General features: G+C 31.6%; 1 protein-coding gene across 2 annotated transcripts; it reads left to right on the top strand.

Moving 5' to 3' along the window:
- The first annotated feature begins 8,691 nt into the window (after window positions 1-8,691).
- LOC143047276 (uncharacterized) lies at window positions 8,692-16,608 on the top strand. 2 transcript variants are annotated; one of them, XM_076220313.1, is made up of 6 exons: window positions 8,692-8,835; window positions 11,074-11,181; window positions 12,222-12,257; window positions 13,050-13,126; window positions 14,543-14,695; window positions 15,657-16,608. In XM_076220313.1, the coding sequence occupies exons 2-6, from the start codon at window positions 11,104-11,106 to the stop codon at window positions 15,823-15,825; spliced, it is 513 nt and encodes a 170-aa protein (XP_076076428.1). In that variant the 5' UTR covers window positions 8,692-8,835; window positions 11,074-11,103; the 3' UTR covers window positions 15,826-16,608. The 2 variants fall into 2 exon arrangements, with proteins under 2 accessions (XP_076076428.1, XP_076076429.1); XM_076220314.1 differs by lacking the exon at window positions 12,222-12,257.
- The last annotated feature ends 4,420 nt before the right edge of the window (window positions 16,609-21,028 follow it).

The following is a 21,028-nucleotide window of genomic DNA, read 5'->3' as shown; positions in this document are numbered from 1 at the left end:
ATTATTTGATTAAAATATGTTTAAAACAAAGATATAGATGTTACTTAGATATCGTTTAAGGTAAAGCTAATGGGCATACACAGTTTTGCCAAAAATACCAAATCGGTTCATATCTATAATACTAAAATTACGAGGTCCAATTTTTCAGCCGTCATCACGTAAAAACGATGAATCAAAGAGTTCAACTTTATACATAGCTAATATAGGACAGTGGTGTAGATTAAAAATTACACCACTCCAGACCCTTTTGTTTTCCACATAATTAATATTGCCAATAATTAACAAGTTCCGGGTCGAATCCGATACCGATACCAATAGTATATTCACCTGTTACCTATTACCTTATCTGTACGTTCCGCATCTGACAGGCACACCACCAAACGGTGTATTTAGGATTTTGCTATATACAAGAGTCATAATCACAGGGTTGACACTACTAAATTCATTCATTGTCAAAATATTCCCTACTGTAGTATTTTAATCAGTAAGACTTTCAAAGATAACAATATGAATGACCGGCTGTTTTCCAAATAATTAATATTACCTACCAATCATTCAAAATTTCCAGTTCGACGGGTTCAAACAGAAAGACTTGAAAACAGAGAAAACTGTGTATCTTATAATCGGCATGACTTTATCAGATGACAATACCAATACTAAAATAAGGCTTAATTCAGTCACGGACCCGCGATATCACGGGTGTGTTCTAGTAAGTATTAAAATATATGAAATCAATATGATGATGCAAACAACACCTTTAAAAAATAGTACAAATATGTCAGATGTAATGTTATTGTATTATCATAAACACGTCAATATTCAAAAGATTATTTTTTAATTACTTAGGAAAACACCATCATCTAATGAAGCTTTTTCTCTTTATAACCCTTTTCTTATTGACTAACATGAGTTATGCGAACAATCGTGATAGTCAGAGAATATGATCTTAAACATTTAACTTTTACATTAAAGGAAGATGTATCAGCAAAATTTTTATCGTATTATGAAAACTATTTAACGGATGAAATGTTAGAAACGTCGCACGATACTGGTGTCACCTAACGTTACACATTCAAAGACGTAAGCCAAAATAAAAACGTTGAAATGCATGTTGTTTCTTTTTACAATAAATTTAATAGGATTGATTTTTTTTCCTTAGAAAGGATTTTTTTTTTTTCTTAGATAAAACATGTTAAGCTATAGTTTTATTAACAAATTAAAAATAAAAAAGTAACTTGAATTGAAACTATTTGTTTTATATACATTTTAATTATAAAGGCAATCGATTTCTTTTTTATGGATAAACTATGCACTGCAAATGCACTCATTTTTGTACTCCAGAATGTCAAGGCGAAAGGACTACGGCATATCTAGCATGGCAGTTCTGCACAAATATATGCAAGGGAATTAGCGGAAACAATAATTATAGCTGCTTTTTTTTCTATTAATTTGTATCATAGCGGATCCAACTATCATAGTCCGGAAAACACTTCAGTTCCGCGAGGAAATCTCTCTCCCCACCCCCTCCTCTATGAATCGGTAGAGCTTCGACATTAAAATATTTAATTTTAAAGTTTTCTTATTAAGCAACAAAATATAATAGCCGTTTTCCAAATCGTCTGTGAAAACCGCAATAATGACAATTAGACGTTCCGTTCTGTATATTTTATTAAATAACGTCAAAATCGTATGTGGGGACATTGTATCGGACATTTTAGTCTTATCTGATATCTCGTATATTAGTTTTAATTTATGGGAATTTAATATCAAAATAGAGATAATTTTTTGTACTTTTATCCATTATAAAAAAAATTTATGTAGCGAATGGCACTGTATTAAATAAACATCATGAAAAAACAGAAAACGTAACCCTACGTTTAATTTGGTTTGAAGGGGACAAAATGTCGGACATTGCTATTCAACTAGAATAAAAAGAATTTGTTTTAAAAATTCCTGATTATTGCATGAGGCGAAAGTATGATCTTTGTACAAAATACTAGTATAAGAATTGTTTACTTTCGACAAGGGGATTGCTCTGGAATTCCATTTTTTGGGACAATTTAAAAAAAAATTACGGCAACGTTTCGTGCATGGGACACATAATTTGTATCATCTTGATCCCTTTTTTTCATATTTCCGTCTTTTCGAGAGAAAAAAAATCGACATTACGTCATCGCCAATTATGAATTGCTTGTTCTAGACAAACTTTTATATCGTTTGGTCAAAAAAAATATATGTTTTTTACGGTATTCAGAATTTCACAAAACTAAAAGTGTAACGCGGGACAAGGAAATCATATTGCAAAATTAAGGTTTTATTGAGTTTTGATTAATGAAAATGGTCTGTTACATAGACAAAATTGCAATAATCTGAAAGAAGATTTTAAAAGTTTTAAAATGATATACTACACTTTATAATATCAATTTTTATGTTTAAAAATTAATAAGATGAATGTGTCTTGTCCGTGATTTCACCAAAGTAACACCAGTAGCGTGCGACGTTTCTTAGCATTTATGTCAATCCCTTGGTCTGTAATGGGACGTTTTTTGTTTGCAGTGCATTACCGTTATTTTTAACTGTGTGCAAATTGTGCACGTAATACATGCTGTTATTGTTATGATTGTTATGCTATGTTGTGTTTATGTTATTCTGTCTTATTATAGATTGTGTCGCATAATTTACAAAATAGAGTGCCAAAGTAAAATAAAAATTGTGTATCTTATCTGATGTTATCTTATATATTCTCATCAATGTTTTCTTATTCTAAGTCATCGCTAAAATCCCCAAAGAACTAGTAGCTATCCCCATCTCGATACAATATACTAAAGACAATGGATAGGCTACGGATTCGAAAACTACTTGAATGATTTATTGTGAAATTTAATCCCTTACTATAGTTAGGTGAAAATAATAAAATTGAGAATGGAAATGGGGAATGTGTCAAAGAGACAACAACCCGACCATAGAGCAGACAACAGCCAAAGGCCACCAATGGGTCTTTAATGCAGCGAGAAACTCCCACTCCCGGAGTCCTTCAGATGGCCCCTAAACAAATATGTATACTAGTTCAGTGATAATGGACGTCATTCTAAACTCCGATTTAAACACAAGAAACTAAAATTAAAAATGAATATTTGCTATTCTGACACAGAGCGGACGTCATGATTACACATGACCTGCACTTCATTGTCTTACATAAATGGTTTATTATAAAGAACATGTTGGGTTGACGTTTACCAGGAATCTTAAACAAGATACTCTAATGTCACAATTTTCAAAGTTTCGATCAGCATGCAATATTGTCCAAATAAAATAATTAAATATAAACGGTACCAATTATTCTGCACAAGATGGGGTTTAGCTGTCTATAAATCAGGTTTAATCCACCATTTCCTACATAAGAAAATGCAAGTCAGGAATGTGACCGTTGTTTGCTATTTGTTTAATGTGCTTGAGCTTTTGATTTTGCCTTTTAATACGAACTCTATGTTTTGAACTACTTGGAGTTCGTTACTTTTAAAAAAATTGTTTCGTTGCTTTTCCTATATATATGAACATTAGCAAGCACGATAGAAGTAAAACAAACAGTTTAGTTTCTGACATATGCAGCTTGGTCCGATAAAAACCACTTAAACTTATGGAAAAATAATATTCTCACATTCAAGATTGTTCGTTGTCCCCAGGCGACTCATGCAACATCAGCATAATTATCTTTACATGATTTACAACACAAAACTTTTATTGAAGAATGTTTTGTATTGCTAACAATTAGGTAAACCATTTAGAACTACCACTTAAAACACATGCACATCAATAAAAAGCAGTTAGATACAATTTTCTTTAAATGTCAAAATAACATTGAATTTTTTTACATTTGATAAGGATGCTGGCTGGCACATTCTTCATGTCTTCATATTGCATTATTCAATGAGATACTAATATACAAACATATACCTCCTCCCTGAAAAGTATAGTTCGAAACAAGGAAAACGATACGGGTTACTAAATCAGATTTTAATCAGGATGACATCTCATTTTCGTATTTTTCATAATACACTTTTTTAATTATTTTCCTATAAAGAACATCCCAATGATCAGAGCCATCTTTGTTTTTCATAATTACTATTGATTGTAATTTGAATCATGAGACAACTTTATATTAGTGTTGTCAACGGTTAACCGGTCGAACGACCGAATACCGAATACCAAAATCACTAACCGGTTAACCGGACTTTTTATTCAATTTTGGTAGATTTGATATAAATTTGTATTGAAATCATTAAATAGTTATGTTTAATTTAAAAATTGTCGTCGTGGTAATTAATTAGACGGATCAATTGTCCAGTATATTGATTGCTATTGTTAATCCTAAAAACATAAAATTAATCAGAACTTGTCACTCAGCTCGGGGAAGGATCTTAAAGAAACATATAATTAGAATGCATGTTTTTTTAACGGTAACTTTAAATCAGTAATGCGATTAAATTACTTCATTAGTTCGTTTTTGATCTTATTTGTGTAGACCTACATCTAAATGTGCAACCTCCGTCGTGCAAGGCTTAGTCTTACTTCAAACGAAATGCTAACTCAAAAATTGTGAAATGCAAACCAATGTGAGTGTACTCAATGTTTACATGATAGAACGAGTAAAATGCTTAAAGAAACAAGTAAACAAAGCAAAGAAACAGGTCGTACGGAGACCTATAGTTGTTAATTTCTGTGTCATTTTGGTCTCTTGTCGAGAATTGTCTCATTGGCAATCATACCACATCTTCTTTTTTATAATTAATCATTTCAAATTGAAACACTCCACATTATTTTCGTAGACAACAAGAAAAAAAGGAAAGTATAATCGGTTTCAGACATATTCAATTCTACGAGATCAAGAAGTTTTTTGGTTTGTTTTTTTGCAATCTGAAGTTGGTACAGACGCTATAGTTCAAATGGTGTATTTGATTTATTTAAAGTCAAACTTCGCCAGGAATCCTCAAAGACAAACCTTATAATTCCAAAGGAATTCTAAAAGCGTAAATTTATGACTTGGATGAAAGGTTGTCAAATTGACACTCATACCACATCTTATATCTATTTGTAGGGTATTATTGATAAGCCTTTCAAACCCCAATTTAAATTATACCGGTTAACCGGTTAATCGGTCGAACGATTATCCGAGTAACCGGTTAGGCAAAAGTGTACGATTTGACAACACTACTTTATATAACACATTTTATTAAATTTAGAGCAGTCATCTGATCTACGGGTTATCGTTTATCCAATTCAACATTAATGCAGTATGCTTGATTTCGGATTTCAATTTAAAGTTTCTTTCTTGGCGTGACCCACCGACGCGCCTGATACTGCAAATCAATATGTTCATGTGTTTCTATTTGTTTCAAAGCTTTTTGTATATCAGTAATGGGTTCAAGAGTTTTGAATATCGGTATATGTTACTGTTCATTCTTACTTGAATCTGATGTTGTGTGTTGCTAAATACATTCATATGTTGAGTACCACTTATCTATGACTAGAATTTGCTTCATCAGTTTTTTTAGTAGCAGTTTATCTGCTTCCGTGTCTAGGTTGCTAACATCGTAAATTGTCACCAGTAGTCGTGTGTATTTCATTGTAATTTTTCGCTAATTTTGTCAATTCATTGTCTACACTCCAAAAGACAAGATTGTTTGTAATTTGTCATTAGATTTTGTTTGCAGTCAAGTCTATTAAAAAGTGTTCGTTTGGATCCTGAACAAGAAGTTCAAGCAAGAAATCAGTCCTTTTTTATGTTTTTTGTCATATTGTAAAGCTATTATCGAGCTTGTCAGTCAATGCCAGTCAATAGATATAGGAAGATTTGGTGTGAGTGCCAATGAGACAACTCTCCATCCAAATAACAATTTAAAAAAGTAAAGCATTATAGGTCAATGTACGGCCTTCAACACGGAACCTTGGCTCACACCGAACAACAAGCTATAAAGGGCCCCAAAATTACTAGTGTAAAACCATTCAAAGGGGAAAACCAACGGTCTAATCTATATAAAATAAAAAAAAAGAGAAACACGTATAAATTACATAAACAAACGACAACAACTGTACATCAGATTCCTGACTTAGAACAGGTGCAAACATTTGCAGCGGGATTCAACGTTTTAATGGATCCAAACCTTCTCCCTTTTTCTGAAACAATAGCATAACATCACAACATAGAAAAACACACGATAAAATATCAATTGGCAGGTTTAACTCAATCAAAAAACGTACATTAATACACTATAAACGAATAAATTTGATCTGTGATATCTGAATGCAAATGCACAGTTAATCAAATATTAGGGACAAACATTCAAAGCCAAAAAGCAAACTAATAAGTCCAAACAAAGCCATGTCAAGACAGATAACAGTTTGTTAAAAAAAATTGTGAGCTGTGAGATCATAAGTGCGCGTAAGGGTTCAGATCATGATCCCATTTGACAATGCCCCATTAATTATTTATGTTACTGTCCGTTCAAAGAAGTTGGGTTTTTTTGGTGATTGTAAGATTGAAAGTTTAAAATATGACCACTTCGGGCTTTTTAACATTCGGCCTTTCGGCTCAATAACTGTTTTTTTTTCTTTCAAATTTTATCAGCTTGTCTCAGGTCATTTCTATAAATTTGTTATTCCATACTTTTTATAAATTACTCTACGATACATTGTTTATTTCATTCTTGAAGGACATACGGTGACCTATACAGTTGTTCACATCCTTGTTCTTTATCCAATGAAAACTTTCAAATAAATACCAAATTATGCCGTTCCTCAATGTATATGCTTATAGTTATAAAAAAATAAGTATACAATGTAAAGAATTAAGTATTTGAAGTGTTTTGAAGATGAGCAATTATCCATTACTTAATAAGGCTCTCAACTAACCCCTTTTACCAAGTACCTTGTATTTAAATTATGCACAAAACGCGCTTTTTGTTATACATTTATTGTTAACGAGCTGTTCCTTTTTTTTTGTTATGACTTTCAAAATAGAAATTTAACAACGGTAAGATAACTTTAACAAGATAATTATAATAAATAGTTTTAAAACGTTAGGCAGAAATTTCTCCGTAGTAGTCCGTTTTAGAAAAACAAGTAGTAGTAATGTTTGATGTAAAAGATAGGATATTGAAAATAAATTTATGTCAGAACATCAAAAAACACTTCCTTAGAGACCGGTGCTAGGGTATAAAATGGAGACGATCTATGAAATATGGATATGTTTGAATTTAAGGCAGGGTTTCGGTCTATAGAGGATGAATATTACTCTTGATAAATCAACTCATCATAGAAACCAGGATTAAATTTTGTATTTACGCCAGACGCGTATTTCTTCTTCAAAAGACTTATCAGTGACGCTCGAATCCCTAAAAGTTAAAAAGGTCCCAAAATTTAGGAAGTTAAAGTGCATTGGGGACCAAAATTCTTTAAAGTTTTGCCAAATACAGCTAAGGTAATCTATTCCTAAGGTAGAAAAACCGTAGTATTTCAAAAAATCAAAAGTTTTGTAAACAGTTAATTTATAAATATGAACATATCAATGATAATTCATGTCAGCTTAGAAGTGCTGACTACTGGGCTGGTGATACCCTCGGGGAATTACATTTGTAAAACTCCATCAGCAGTGGCATCGACCCAGTGGTTGCAAATAAACTCATCATAGATATCAGGATTAAATTTTGATAAGATTGGTTCCGCACATTTCGTTGCTATCACTGTGCCAATAAACTTATTATAGATATTAGAATTGAAATTATGTATTTCAGACGCGCGTTTTGTCAACTAAAGAACCATGAATGACGCACACATGATAAAAGTTAAAATACTGTATCTACTGCTGCATCCATGTCATTTGGTCTGTTGTTGTCAATTGCTTCTAGGCAATCACGCCACATCTTCATATCGTTTATATAATTCGGATGTACTGCATATATGTAACCATTTCTATACATTACGGCAGAAGAAGTGTACATGTGTTCAAAAGTCATAAATCGATTGAGAGTAAACGTATCCGTGTGACAAACCAAAATTGGGAGAGAAACACATCAATTATTAGAGGTCAACAACGGAAGACCAAAAACACTGAAGTTCAACAAAAACAAATGCCAAAGGAACATACTAAGGAACGAACAGTTTTACAAAACAAAAAACAATGGTGGTTTCGTGGCTAGCTTAACCTCCCACTTATATATATATAAAAATGTGAAAAAAATACTGTTGAAATGACAAAAAGTATGTCGTACAGAAACTTGATTACTTTAAAACAATCTTATAAATATGGTGTATTTATCTTAGTTAACTTGTTTGAAGTAAACATCTATGGAAACTACAATGATCAGCGCATGCATTTTTCAACTTTTTTTTTTTGGTGGCGGAATCTATATCGCTATGAAAATTAAACACATCTAATGGAATGATACCAAATTATAAGTTCGCTCATTTTTTGTACCTTGATCTATATTTTATCTAAATTATTTTATGAGAAATGGGCATAAGAAAACTACTGATAACTCAAATTTATAAAAATTACAATCCATTCTATAATTAACACAAAAAAAATGTAATTTCTCATAAAAGTACTTCACAAACGACAAGTTGTAAACACTTATGAGTTATGAATAATATCCGGTTCGCTAAACTTCCTCATTGTAAACGCCGAATACCTCCCAAAGTTGAACAATTTTCCAAAAATGGTTTCTTCAATCATATTTTGACACCTGTATTTGAAGTGTCCCCCCCTGATGTATATATAAAGATAAGTTTTTCGAAGACGGTTCAACAACCGACACATTACAATTATATGAGTTGAAGGTAAGTGCATGAATTTTATTTATTTCCATACATATAACAAAGAAGATGTGGTATGATTACTAAAATTGAAGATATCAAAGTAAACATAATGTGGGGACAATTGTTTTAGAATATTTAGCAACTTTACAAAAAAATGCAAATGCAAAGGAACATGCATGAACTGCAAACATGATGATGTAAAAAATATTACGTAACTTGTATCACCTTGGGCGAGAGTACCAAAATAGGATTCAGATATACAATTAAACAAATATATATTTTCAATTGTTCGTTTGTTCATTTTATCTATCTAATTGTAATAATAACAATTTGTAAAACTTAAAATAAAGATTGTGATAGATGTTTGTTTAAATTTAACCCATATGATCCAATAACATGTATAATCAGCTCGTACTGGACCATACGCGTATACTCATACGATCCGACCGTACACGTATGGTCGGACCGTACGAGTAAACGTATACGGTCCGGAAAATTTAGTAAATTTCATAGGGGGTTCATGACGCGTTAATGGTGACGTCATCTATTAACGGCTGTTGTGTTTCATTGTTTATTTTTCAACAAAACGCAGCAGAAAAGGTATAGCGTGCGATAAATTCGTTATACACGGTAAACTACTGACCCCGTACGAACCATAGAGGGTGAATAAAATCAATAGGGGATTCGGCCTCCGGCCTCACCTCCTATGTGAGACCGTAGGCAGAATCCCCTATGGATTTTACTAATTCTCTATGGATCCGTAGGGGGTCGGTAGCAAACTATACAGCTTATAATATGGTCTGGAACATATATATCACTTAACTGTTTAACTGAGTACTTAAGAGACAGTGTTAGTAACTATCAAGTTTTGTCCTTATTATGACCGGCAAGTGAAAACAATTATTTTCTTTTAATGTTTTAATATGTGGTAGCATACATGATTGGTAATTCATATACATGTTACTGAATTTGTATATCCACTGTTTCCATGGTAACGGATACACAATATTGTTGAAAAATGTGAAATGTTACAGTATTGTGTTTTTATTTTGATATAGATTACAAATGAAATACATTTTGCGCAGACTGATTGAATGTGACATTTTCCTAGTGATAAATAGCCCAAAAATATATGTTAATTTGTTGTTTGTTAAATAAAATGGTCCTTTTTGATTCGTAATCAGATTTTTTTCTTGACTTCTGTGAAATGATTTAACTCAAATACGCAACACAGTTGTGTAAATATTTAATATGTACTCCAAAATAAATGATTTGGACTAATCAGTTCAAAAATAAAAATTGGTAGCCAGCAACTAGAAAAGACATACATAGTAGTAAAAGTGCATGTATTGAAGATGATTATCTCCCCTGATTGAACTCTTCGCCTTGAAATAAACTTAATGCACAGGAAGTTGACAAGAGTGTCATTGTCAATAGTCTGTTTCCCGGCCGTTATTGAAATGTCACAGAAAGATGGGAATATATTTCGTAAAGTTGTCACATCTTCAATTATATGAATTTCATATCATACACCATCAAACTATCCTAGCTGATAAAGTCAGTTTACATGATTTAAACATAAAATATAAAACATATTATGCTAACTTTATAACTATGTTGCAAATTTAACGTGTGGAATTTTTCCTCGTCTGAAAAGACAGTCAATATTATTATTATTCCATGCAATCACTCTTTGTGGTCACACATATTACATGTATAGAGTGTTCCAGTCAATGTCCTGTGAAATCAAATGTCATAAGTTTTCATCTCTAAAAACACTTTTTACGTCATTATTTCGAATACAAAAACATAATAAAAAATGTCACTGTGAAGGAAAGTAATTTTGAATTATCTTATTTTCTGAAAGGTATATATACAAGTAAATTGTCATTTTTAATGATAGGCTCACATCAAATAAGGAGTATTTACCTATAAATGTAAGTTTGATGTTATAACACATGCATATTATTTGTATATCTATATCTAATGAAAATAATTATAGACATAAAGCATACATATAATTTCATAATCAGATTAGCATTATTTTTGCTTAATTATCGCTACCCAAACTTGTAGTTTATGATTCACATTATTGTTTTCTTCTATGCACTTCTTTAGAATGACTGCAGCTTTGATTTAGTAAAAAATATTAAATCATATCATACTTTTGAAAAAAAAGTAGCTATATCAATTAAACGAGACAAAACATAAACGTCTATTTTGTTCTTGTTCCCGTCATATTTTATTTTTATTTTTCAGAATAAAGAAATTTTGCCACAGGAACTTATCATGCGCTGCAGTCGTATTTTAGTTATTCTGATACTGGTTTCTATCAGTGATGCATGGTTTTTCCGTCGTAATAAAAGTGTATGTATAAATTAAGATGTATAGGTTGCATTTCTGTAAATATTGACAATGAAATTTCCCATAGGAACTCCTTTTACAGCTAAAACTGTACGACTTTTACTATGAAGTCTTGAAAAAATCTTATCCTAGAATTGAAAGTTCATATGCACCACAATTTTTTTCAAAGGATAACAAATAGGGCTGTGCGGCATATTTTCAACGTTTATGTGCCCTGAACTTCTCAGAGTTTAAACTAACACTAATTTTCTTAACTACCCCTACCTCGAATGAAAGGTTACCACAGATGTCAATGTTAACAATATACACATGTTTATTTACTGGTAACTTTCCCAAGTTGTGACTCTGTGAGATGGAACACAGATAGCATAACTGGGAACCAGTATGTAAACAAAATTAATTTTCGATGAATATTCAATATATTGAAAAGAGGCGTGTTTTGAGAAACAGCTGTATTTCAGAGTGCATCCTATAAAAGGGGGAAATAATTTACTGTACGCAATAATCAATTTAGTTAATACTACAGACAACAACACAATAAAAGTGTGTGAAAGGCATCTGATGGTTTTTGACGAAGTGATCATGGTAAATATTTTTTGATGATATATATGTTCGTTTTGGCAGGTGACAGTAACTCTGTATACTAAATTATCATGCAGAAAATCTGGCCAAACAAACAATTTCCTATATCTAGTTATAGGTAAATCTGGATGTAACGATATCTGTTATTCTTTTTTTTATTATAAAACATATACTTAAACAATAAACTCATCATAGAAACGAGGATTGGCATTTTATATTTGCGCCAGACGGGCGTTTCGTCTACAAAAAACTCATCATCGACGCTCGAATCAAAAATATTTAAAGTACGAATTTGAAGAGCATTACTGAACAAAAATTCCTCCAACTTTTGCTAAATACAGCTAATGTAATCTATGAGGTAGAAAAGCCTTTAAGTAAGTATTTCGGAAATATAAAAAAAACACAACATCATCGAAAAACATTATTACTGTTTTTAACAACAAATACAATCTTATTTTTAGAAATCTAGTGGATCAGGAGGATCAAATGTTAAAAGGGTAAGTAAATGTTAATAATGCGACACAATATATTTTTAGAATGATAAAAGCTAAATTCTATCTATGTAATAAGGGTAAACATTACAAAATGTAACATCATGTATGGCCTGTTATCGCTAAGACTATTATACGTAAAAGAGTATAATAGTTATCATCGGTCGTGGTTTCAATTATTTTTGAAACACAAAAGCCGAATTTTGTCTGTCTCTTATGAAAAGGTTATTTGTTTTGTGCATCTTAAGCCAATTTATAAGACAATCGGCAAAGCTAAACACTACATCAAGAGTTCAATTATTGCTCCCAATTAAATTTTCAAGGGGTCTAAAACTGACTACAGGTAGTTTACATACTCAAGGTGTTTATTTTAAAACTGATATTTGCAGGGGGAATATCTACAGAGTAATCAGTGATTCAGTACTAGTTTTATTTTAAAGATGCACTATGCATGTACATTTTCAATCAAGTAACTGTACTTCATTGCTAAAACCTCAGTCAGGTTGACTTTGGACAGGTCGTTCTGTTTAGGCACTTTAGATTACAAACTTTCGAACGAAGTTTTTTTGTAATTTAACTTTTAGTTTTCAACAGTGCCTGTTTTAGAAATAACTCAGAGACATTACCGCGCGCACGAAAATCGGTATAGTATTCCTCTGCGGAAATACATATACATGTCAAAGTTAAACAGAAAACAAAACATCTGGAAACCCAGTTTTTAGTTCAACGATATCGTACTGTTTTTCTCAATGTAAGAGTTTTTATTATTTTTTATTCAAATTGAATTTTTATTTACAGCTCCCCCATGATATGAACAAGAAAAGTCTAACAAAACTGTACAATAGCAAAGTCACGAAAGTTGAAAGTGTTTCAAGGTATGTTATCTATTAAAGTAAAGAAATGGACATTATACCTTTTCTAGTAATTGTGTAACACAACACATGGTTATTTGGAATAGTAGTTTATTCAAGCCCGTCTGGACCAGTGTCCATAACGGACGGTCTCTCCTATACAGTCAAATACACAAGTATATATACAGAATATAAACAGTGTCAAGGTTTCTATTAATTTGACCATTATAGTCTTAAATCAAAAGATACAGGGATAGATATCTATTAGGTTGTCTCTAATTGACATGTTTTGACATGTTTTGACCAACCTGGAGATTGATGGTCAAAGAATGCACGTATTTCTCGTGTTTTAACTAATTGCTAGATGTCACCACCTGGTCCGCATGTAAACATGTTATATATATATGCAACCCATCGGTCAATTAAACAACCCTTTACAAGGTCATGTTTTTCTTAATAGATATTCTCCTATTTTTATTTTATTTAATTTAATAAACATTTTTGAGAATATATAATCCTAAATATAAATATAAATATATATAATATATATTTATATATATATTTTAAGCCATCATATTGTCACAACTGTCATTATACCAAACAACAGAATGAAACCAGTGAATTTGTTTAGATAACAGCCCTTTTTTTAAGTCTATACCGTACTACTAAAATGCTTATAAGTAGGTTTTGATGTTTTTTTACTATACGGTATTTATAAAGTACCTGTCATTACCGAAACCTTTTGTCATGTGTTGCTAGATGAAATTGAATGTATCTTCAGCTCATATATAAATTAGATTTGTATTGCCAGTCAGACGATTATCCATCAAAGGTCAAATCAAAGACAAAGGATTTTCAAACGACCTTGACTTTCATAGTCTTGTATAGTCGGAAAGGTCAAATGAAGCGGACATTACAGGCAACAGCATAACCTTCAATAATGGAGAAAAGCCTGACTGGTCTTTTTGTTTTCATTTGCCACGCAGGCGACATTATGCTTTCTATCGAGCAACCATTTTTTCAGCAGCATTAAAAATTACAACAGGTCGTCCTTGTCGACAGTGCTTGCTTATTTTTTCATGATAGATATGTTAAGAGAACGATAACATTGATCACAAAAACAACCTTTTGATAAATACAGCTATACTTGTAGCTCTACGGAACATGATATCAACAAATCCGATTTTTGCTACAAAATAAAATGCGTGAGACCTAAAAGGACAAATTTAGAAATGTTGTTCGATCCATGGACGCCATGTTTGGAGCATTACTTATTGATTGAACCTTATACTTTGTTATTCAATTTGCTGAAAGTTGAATCAGATACAACACTGAAACTGATTCTTTGTTCAATATAAACTCCATTTATTGACTATTTGTTAACGTAGTTATATGACTTATATATATTTTCAGTAAAACTAATGTAATCATTTTTTCCAGACCATTGAGCGGATTTTTTGGGAAAATTGGAATAAAACATACTGGAGTTGTAGCTACTACTAAAAATGGTGGCAAGTTTCTGGTCCACAAAGGTTCTGGTTATGGGAAGTCTTCAAGTACAATTGTTGTCAACGCCAAACATATGTCAAACAAGTAAGAATCTGTATTCTGTATTTATCATATGTAATTTGCTTATTTTTAAGGAATGTGTTTTACTACCAACATTATTGTTTTGATTATCGGTATTATTTTGATTTATTCATGTCGCTTATCGATCTGTCTATTGTTACAATTCCGAATTCTACCTATCTCCGTATCTGTATACGTAACAAGGATGGTGCCTGTAGTGGAACAGAACCTGCTTACACTTTCAGTGCACCGCGAGTTCACTTCTGGTATTTAATGGTCACGTATTGCTATTTTTTTGTTTTATATGCGTAATATTTGGTAACTGTTGTTTGTCTATTTGTTGTTTTCCTTGTAGTCTTGTTAGTTGTTGATTAGCTTTTATTTGATTTATTGATCAATCACTGTACCTTGGTATTTCCTTTCTATTTCACCCACGTCTCTTTATATTTCATATACTGATTCCTAATATAGTGCATTATAAACATTTATATTTTGACTGAAAAACAAAACTTATTAGATTTTGGTGAAATATTTTATGTGCTGATTTTTATTGATGTTGCTGCTTAATGGCGTTAATTCATCTCTCATTATGTGTAATAATTTATTGTTTACTTTTTGTGCACAATAAACACAAACCAAAAAAACTCGCGGCAGATATAGAAGACTGTTGTATACAATGATCTACGAAACAACATATCTTTTAACATGTTAATTATTGTATATACCATACATTTATGAGGGTCTGGTGTGGTTTACAGATATTTGTTATCCCGCTAACCACATATTTAAAAAATTGATACACAATCATATTACACGTTCAATCTCCTGCATAATAGTACACCCTTTCATTGATTATGAATGAAATGCTATGTTGTTGTTTCAGATTTAATACAAACTATTTTGATTTTCGTAACCTGACAAAGATCCATCGACGGATGTACCAATTTTACTGCAACACATTCAATAATAATGCTTTGTATTTCAGATGGAAAAAAACAGGAGAAAAAACAGTATCTGGTGGAAAAACAATTTCAGATGTCATGAAGGATGGCTATGTCAACAAAAAGTATGGATTACTTCCAAACCGAAAAATATGTTGGGGTGCTTCTAAGAATATAATGAAAAATGCGGATCGACAAAAGCGAAGTTGTTAAATATCAATTGAATTGGTTCTTTTTTTGTGTGCATGATAACTATTCTATATTAAAATCTTTTTAAACATGTAAAAATAATTATTTAAATAAGTACTCCAAAATCATTTTAGCTAAGATGTGCTTTATACAAAGATGTAGAGGTAACTTAAGTATATGTTTATAATCCTGGTATCTATGATGAGTTTATTTAGGTAAATCTAATGTTCATATGCTGTTTGTCAGATGCCATGTTTAGAAATACCAGGTGAAGTCAAGTATATAAATATATGAAAAAAAACATGGTGATATAAGCTACAGAAAATATGCAAGATCAATTTTTTTTTTATTATATCATTAAAACTTCGATATTCATAGAATTTTTATTTTTTAATTATGCAGGAAAACATCCTCATCTAATGAAGCTTTTTCTTTTTATAACCATTTTCTTATTGACTAGAATGAGTTATTCGAACAATCGTGACAGTCAAAGAATATGATCTTAATGATCTTAAACATTTAACTTTTACATTAAAGGAAGGTATATGAGCTTAGTTTTATCATATTATGGAAACTATTGGCGGAGGAAATGTTAGCATTTACGTCAAACCCTTGGTCTTTAATGGGACGTTTTTTTGTTTGAGTCGTTATTCTTTACTGTGTGTAAATTATGCACGTAAAGCATGCTGTTATTGTAATGATTGTTATGCTATGTTATGTTTATGCTATTTTTCTAGTCTTATTATATATTGTGTCGCATAATTTACAAAATAGAGTGCCAAAATAAAATAAAATATTTGTATCTGATCTGATGTTATCTAAAAGAGGGACGAAAGATACAAAAGGGACAGTCAAACTCATAAATCTAAAACAAAATGACAACGCCATGGCTAAAAATGAAAAAGACAAACAGAAAAACAATAGTACACATGACACAACATAGAAAACTAAAGAATAAACAACACGAACCCCACCAAAAACTAGGGGTGATCTCAGGTGCTCCGGAAGGGTAAGCAGATCCTGCTCCACATGTGGCACCATTCTCATCATTTTTATCTTATTCTAAGTCATCGCTAAAATCACCGAAGACCTAGTAGCTATCCCCATCTCGATACAATATACTGAAGACAATGACAGGCTATGGATTCGAAAACTACTTTTAAATTTATTGTGCAATTTAATCCCTTACTATAGCAAGGTGAATATAATGAATTTGCTATTCTGACACAGTGTGGACGACATAATTACATGACCCGCACTTTATTGGCTTATATAAATAGTTTATTATAAAGACGATGTTGGGTTGACGTTTACCAGGAATCTGAAACAAGATACTCTTGTGTCAGAACTTTCAAAGTTTCGATCAGCATACAATATTGTCAAAATCGAATAAGTATATATAAACGGTACCAATGTTTCTGCACAAGATGCGAATTTCGACGATCAATGTCACTATTTTAGATGCATTCACTTCTGTTTTGATCACATATTGGTGTCAATATAATGGAATTATATGCGAGTGTCATGCAAATGAGGTGTTTAGCTATCTATAAATCAGGTTTAATCCACCATTTTCTACATTAGAAAATGCAAGTCAGGAATATGACCGTTGTTTGCCTTTCGTTTAATATGTTCAAACTTTTGATTTTGCCTTTTGATACGAACTCTACGTTTTGAATTACTTGGAGTTTGGTACTTTTTAAAAAAAATCGTTGCTTTTCATATATGAACATCAGAAAGTGCAAGCACGAAAAAGTAAAACAAACAGTTTAGTTTCTGAGATATGCAGCTTTGGCCGATAAAATTAAAACCACTTAAACTTATTGAAAAATAATATTCTCACAATTCAAGATTGTTTGTTGTCCCCAGCCGTCTCAAGCCGCCTCAGCATAATTATCCTTACATGATTTACAACACAAAATTATTATTTAAGAATGTTTTGTATTGCGAACAATTAGGTTAACAATTTAAAACTACCACACAATACACATGTACATCAATAAAAAGCAGTTAGATACAATTTTCTATAAATTTCAAAATAACAATGCAATTTTTTACATTTGATAAGAAATACTGGAACGTTCTTCATGTATTCATATTTCATTAGATACTAATTGCAAAAGTAGTACAAACATCTAATTCTCCCTGAAAAGAATGGTTCAAAACAAGGAAAAAATTACGGGTTACTAAATCTGATTTTTAGTGTAATTTTGATTGACCTCTCATTTTCGTATTATTTCATTATTTTCGTATATAGAACATCCAAATAATCAGAGCCATCTTTGATTTTCATAATTAATAATGATGGTCGTTTCAATCATGATACAACTTTATATAACACATTTTCTTAAATCTTTAAAATATTAGAGAAGTCATCTTATCTATGGGTTTTCCGATTTTTTTAAATTCCCCATCGATACAGTATGCTTGTTTTTGGATTCCCATATAAAGTTCATTTGTAGCAATAGACGCGTGATCCATCTGTTTATTTATTGTAACCCTGTCGTGTAATGTTGTGATTTTAATGTTATAATTAACCCTGCCATTAAAGCGGGAGGTTTGGCATGCCATAAAGCCAGGTTCAACCCACCTTTTTTCACAAAATGCCCTGTACCAAGTCAGGAAAATGGCCATTGATATATTATAGTCCGTTTCTCTGTGTGTTACGTTTCGGTGATGTGTCTCTGTTGTGTCGTAGTTCTCTTATATTTGATACATTTCCCTCAGTTTTAGTTTGTAACCCGGACTTGTTTTTTTCTCTATCGATTTATGAATTTTGAACAGCGGTATACTACTGTTGCCTTTATCCATCGACGCGCCTGGTACTGTACTTCTATGTGTTCATGTGTTTCCATTGGTTTCAAATCTTGATTTGTATATTAAAAATGGATTCCAGAGTTTTGAATATCGGTATATTACTGTTCATTCTTACTTGTAACTTATGTTTATGTGTTGCTAAATACATTCACATGTTAAGTACCACTTATCTATAGATATAGGAAAATGTGGTATGAGTGCCAATGAGACAAATCTCCAGAATTTGCTTCATCAGATTGTATTAGTAGCAGTTAATCTGCTTCCGTGTCTATTTAACGTCATAAATTGTCACCAGCAGTCGTGTGTTTTTCGTTTTAAATTTTTTCGCTGACTTTGTCACTTCTGTGTTTAAACTCCAAAATACAATATTGCTTGTAATCTGTCATCATATTTTGTTTGCAGTCACGTGTATTAAAACATTGTTCGTTTGGATCCTGAACATTTAAATTTTTGCAAGAAGTGAGTCATTTAATGTTTTCGTCATTTGGTAAGTGTTTTTCTCATGCTTATTAGCGAGCTTGTCAGTCAATGTCTTTTTAACTGAAATAACAGTTCGTCCAAAATCATTTTGAGCTGTGAGTTCATAAGTGCGCGTAAGGGTTCAGATCATGATCCCATTTGACAATGCCCCATTAATTATTTATGTTACTGTCCGTTCAAAGGAGTTTTTTTTCGGTGATTGTAAGATTGAAAGTTGAAAAAATATGATCACTTCGGGCTTTTTTTAGCATCCGGCCTTTCGGTTCAATAACTGATTTTTTTCCATTTAAATATAATCAGCTCGTCTCAGGTCATATCTTTCAATTTGTTATTCCGTGCTTTTATAAAGTACTCTACGATATGTTGTTTATTTCATTCTTGAAAGACGTACGGTGACCTATACAGTTGTTCACATCCTTGTTCTTTATCCAATGAAAACTTTCAAATAAATACCAAATTATGCCGTTACTCAATGTGTATGCTTCAAAGTTATTAAAATTAAGTATACAATGTAAAGAATTAAGTGTTTGAAAATGTTTTTAAGATGAGCAATTATCCATTACTTAATTAGGCTCTCAACTAACAACTTTTACGAAGAACCTTGTATTGAAGTTACTATACGGATCATGTGAATAGAAACCAATTTATGTAGACAAAGACATCCTGGTTTGTTATAACCTAAATTAGAGCAAGACTATCTTTAGATTTCACCAGACCTTATAACGGTCAAAAAGCGTTTTTTGTTATATATTTATTGTTAACGAGCTTTCTTTTTTTTTGTTATGACTTTCAAAATAGAAATTTAAAAACGGTAAGCTAATTTAAACAAGAGATTTAGTTACTAGTATCCTTAAATTTAATAGATAAAGTGTTTTGTGGGTTTTCAATCGTTAGACAGAAAAACTTAGAAATTCTCCGTGGTGGTAGTTCTGTTTGATGTAAAAGATAGGACATGGAAAATACATTTATGTCACAGAACATAAAAAAGCCACTTCCTAAAAGACCGGGGTAGGGTATAAAATGGAGACAATCTATAAAAATATGGATAAATTTGAATATAAGGCAGGGTTTAGGTCTACGGAGGATGAATATTACTCTTGATAAATAAACTCATCATAGATATCAGATTAAATTTTGTATTTACGCCAGACGCGTGTTTCGTCTACAAAAGACTCATCAGTGACGCTCGAATCCCAAAAAGTTAAAAAGGCCCAAAAAAGTACGAAGTTGAAGAGCATTGAGGACCAAAATTCCTAAAAGTTTTGACAAATACAGCTAAGGTAATCTATTCCTTAGGTAAAAAAAAGCCTTAGTATTCAAAAAATTAAAAAGATTTGTAAACAGTTATTTATTAATCAATGATAATTGTTGTCAGTACAAAAGTGCTGACTACTGGGCTGGTGATACCCTCGGGGAATCAAATCTCCACCAGCAGTGGCATCGACCCAGTGGTTGTAAATAAACTCATCATAGATATCAGGATTAAATTTTGGTCACATTTCGTTGCTATTACTGTGCCAATAAACGTATAGATATTAGAATGGATCTTATGTATTTCAGACGCGTTTTGTCCACTAAAAATAAAGTACGAATTTGAAGAGCACTTAGGATCTCTGCTGTATGTCCTCGGGGGAATTGCTAGCCGAGTTTTTTTTTGTCATAGCACGATAACAGAGATACTGGTTGTTAGAAATGTAGTAATATATGAATTAAGGAAATGAATATTTCTCGTGTCTGAATAACGTCTCGTAGTTTTTCATAATCTTTTTTTTTTCTGTTTGTTTAAACTTATCCTCAACGATTTTATTTTGAAAAATATTTCCAAATATCGTTGACTCAAGCATTAATACTCAAAAGACATTAATTATTGAAATGCGTAAAATCTGGTACAGCTAATTTGGTACCGTTAATGTCATTTTGATTGCTGGGA

This window comes from Mytilus galloprovincialis, chromosome 10, assembly GCF_965363235.1.
Source record: "Mytilus galloprovincialis chromosome 10, xbMytGall1.hap1.1, whole genome shotgun sequence".
Taxonomy (NCBI): Eukaryota; Metazoa; Mollusca; class Bivalvia; order Mytilida; family Mytilidae; genus Mytilus; species Mytilus galloprovincialis.
Note: the sequence above shows the minus strand (reverse complement) of the source record. Positions and strands in the feature narration are given on the sequence as shown.

What these genes read in the sequence shown, in the direction of transcription:
- LOC143047276 (XM_076220313.1), top strand. Translation starts at nt 11,104, where the DNA reads ATGCGCTGCAGTCGTATTTTAGTTATTCTGATACTGGTTTCTATCAGT. An exon ending in AAAGTTGAAAGTGTTTCAAG is followed by an intron (nt 13,127 to 14,542) that starts GTATGTTATCTA and finishes CATTTTTTCCAG; the next exon opens with ACCATTGAGCGGATTTTTTG. An exon ending in GCCAAACATATGTCAAACAA is followed by an intron (nt 14,696 to 15,656) that starts GTAAGAATCTGT and finishes TTTGTATTTCAG; the next exon opens with ATGGAAAAAAACAGGAGAAA.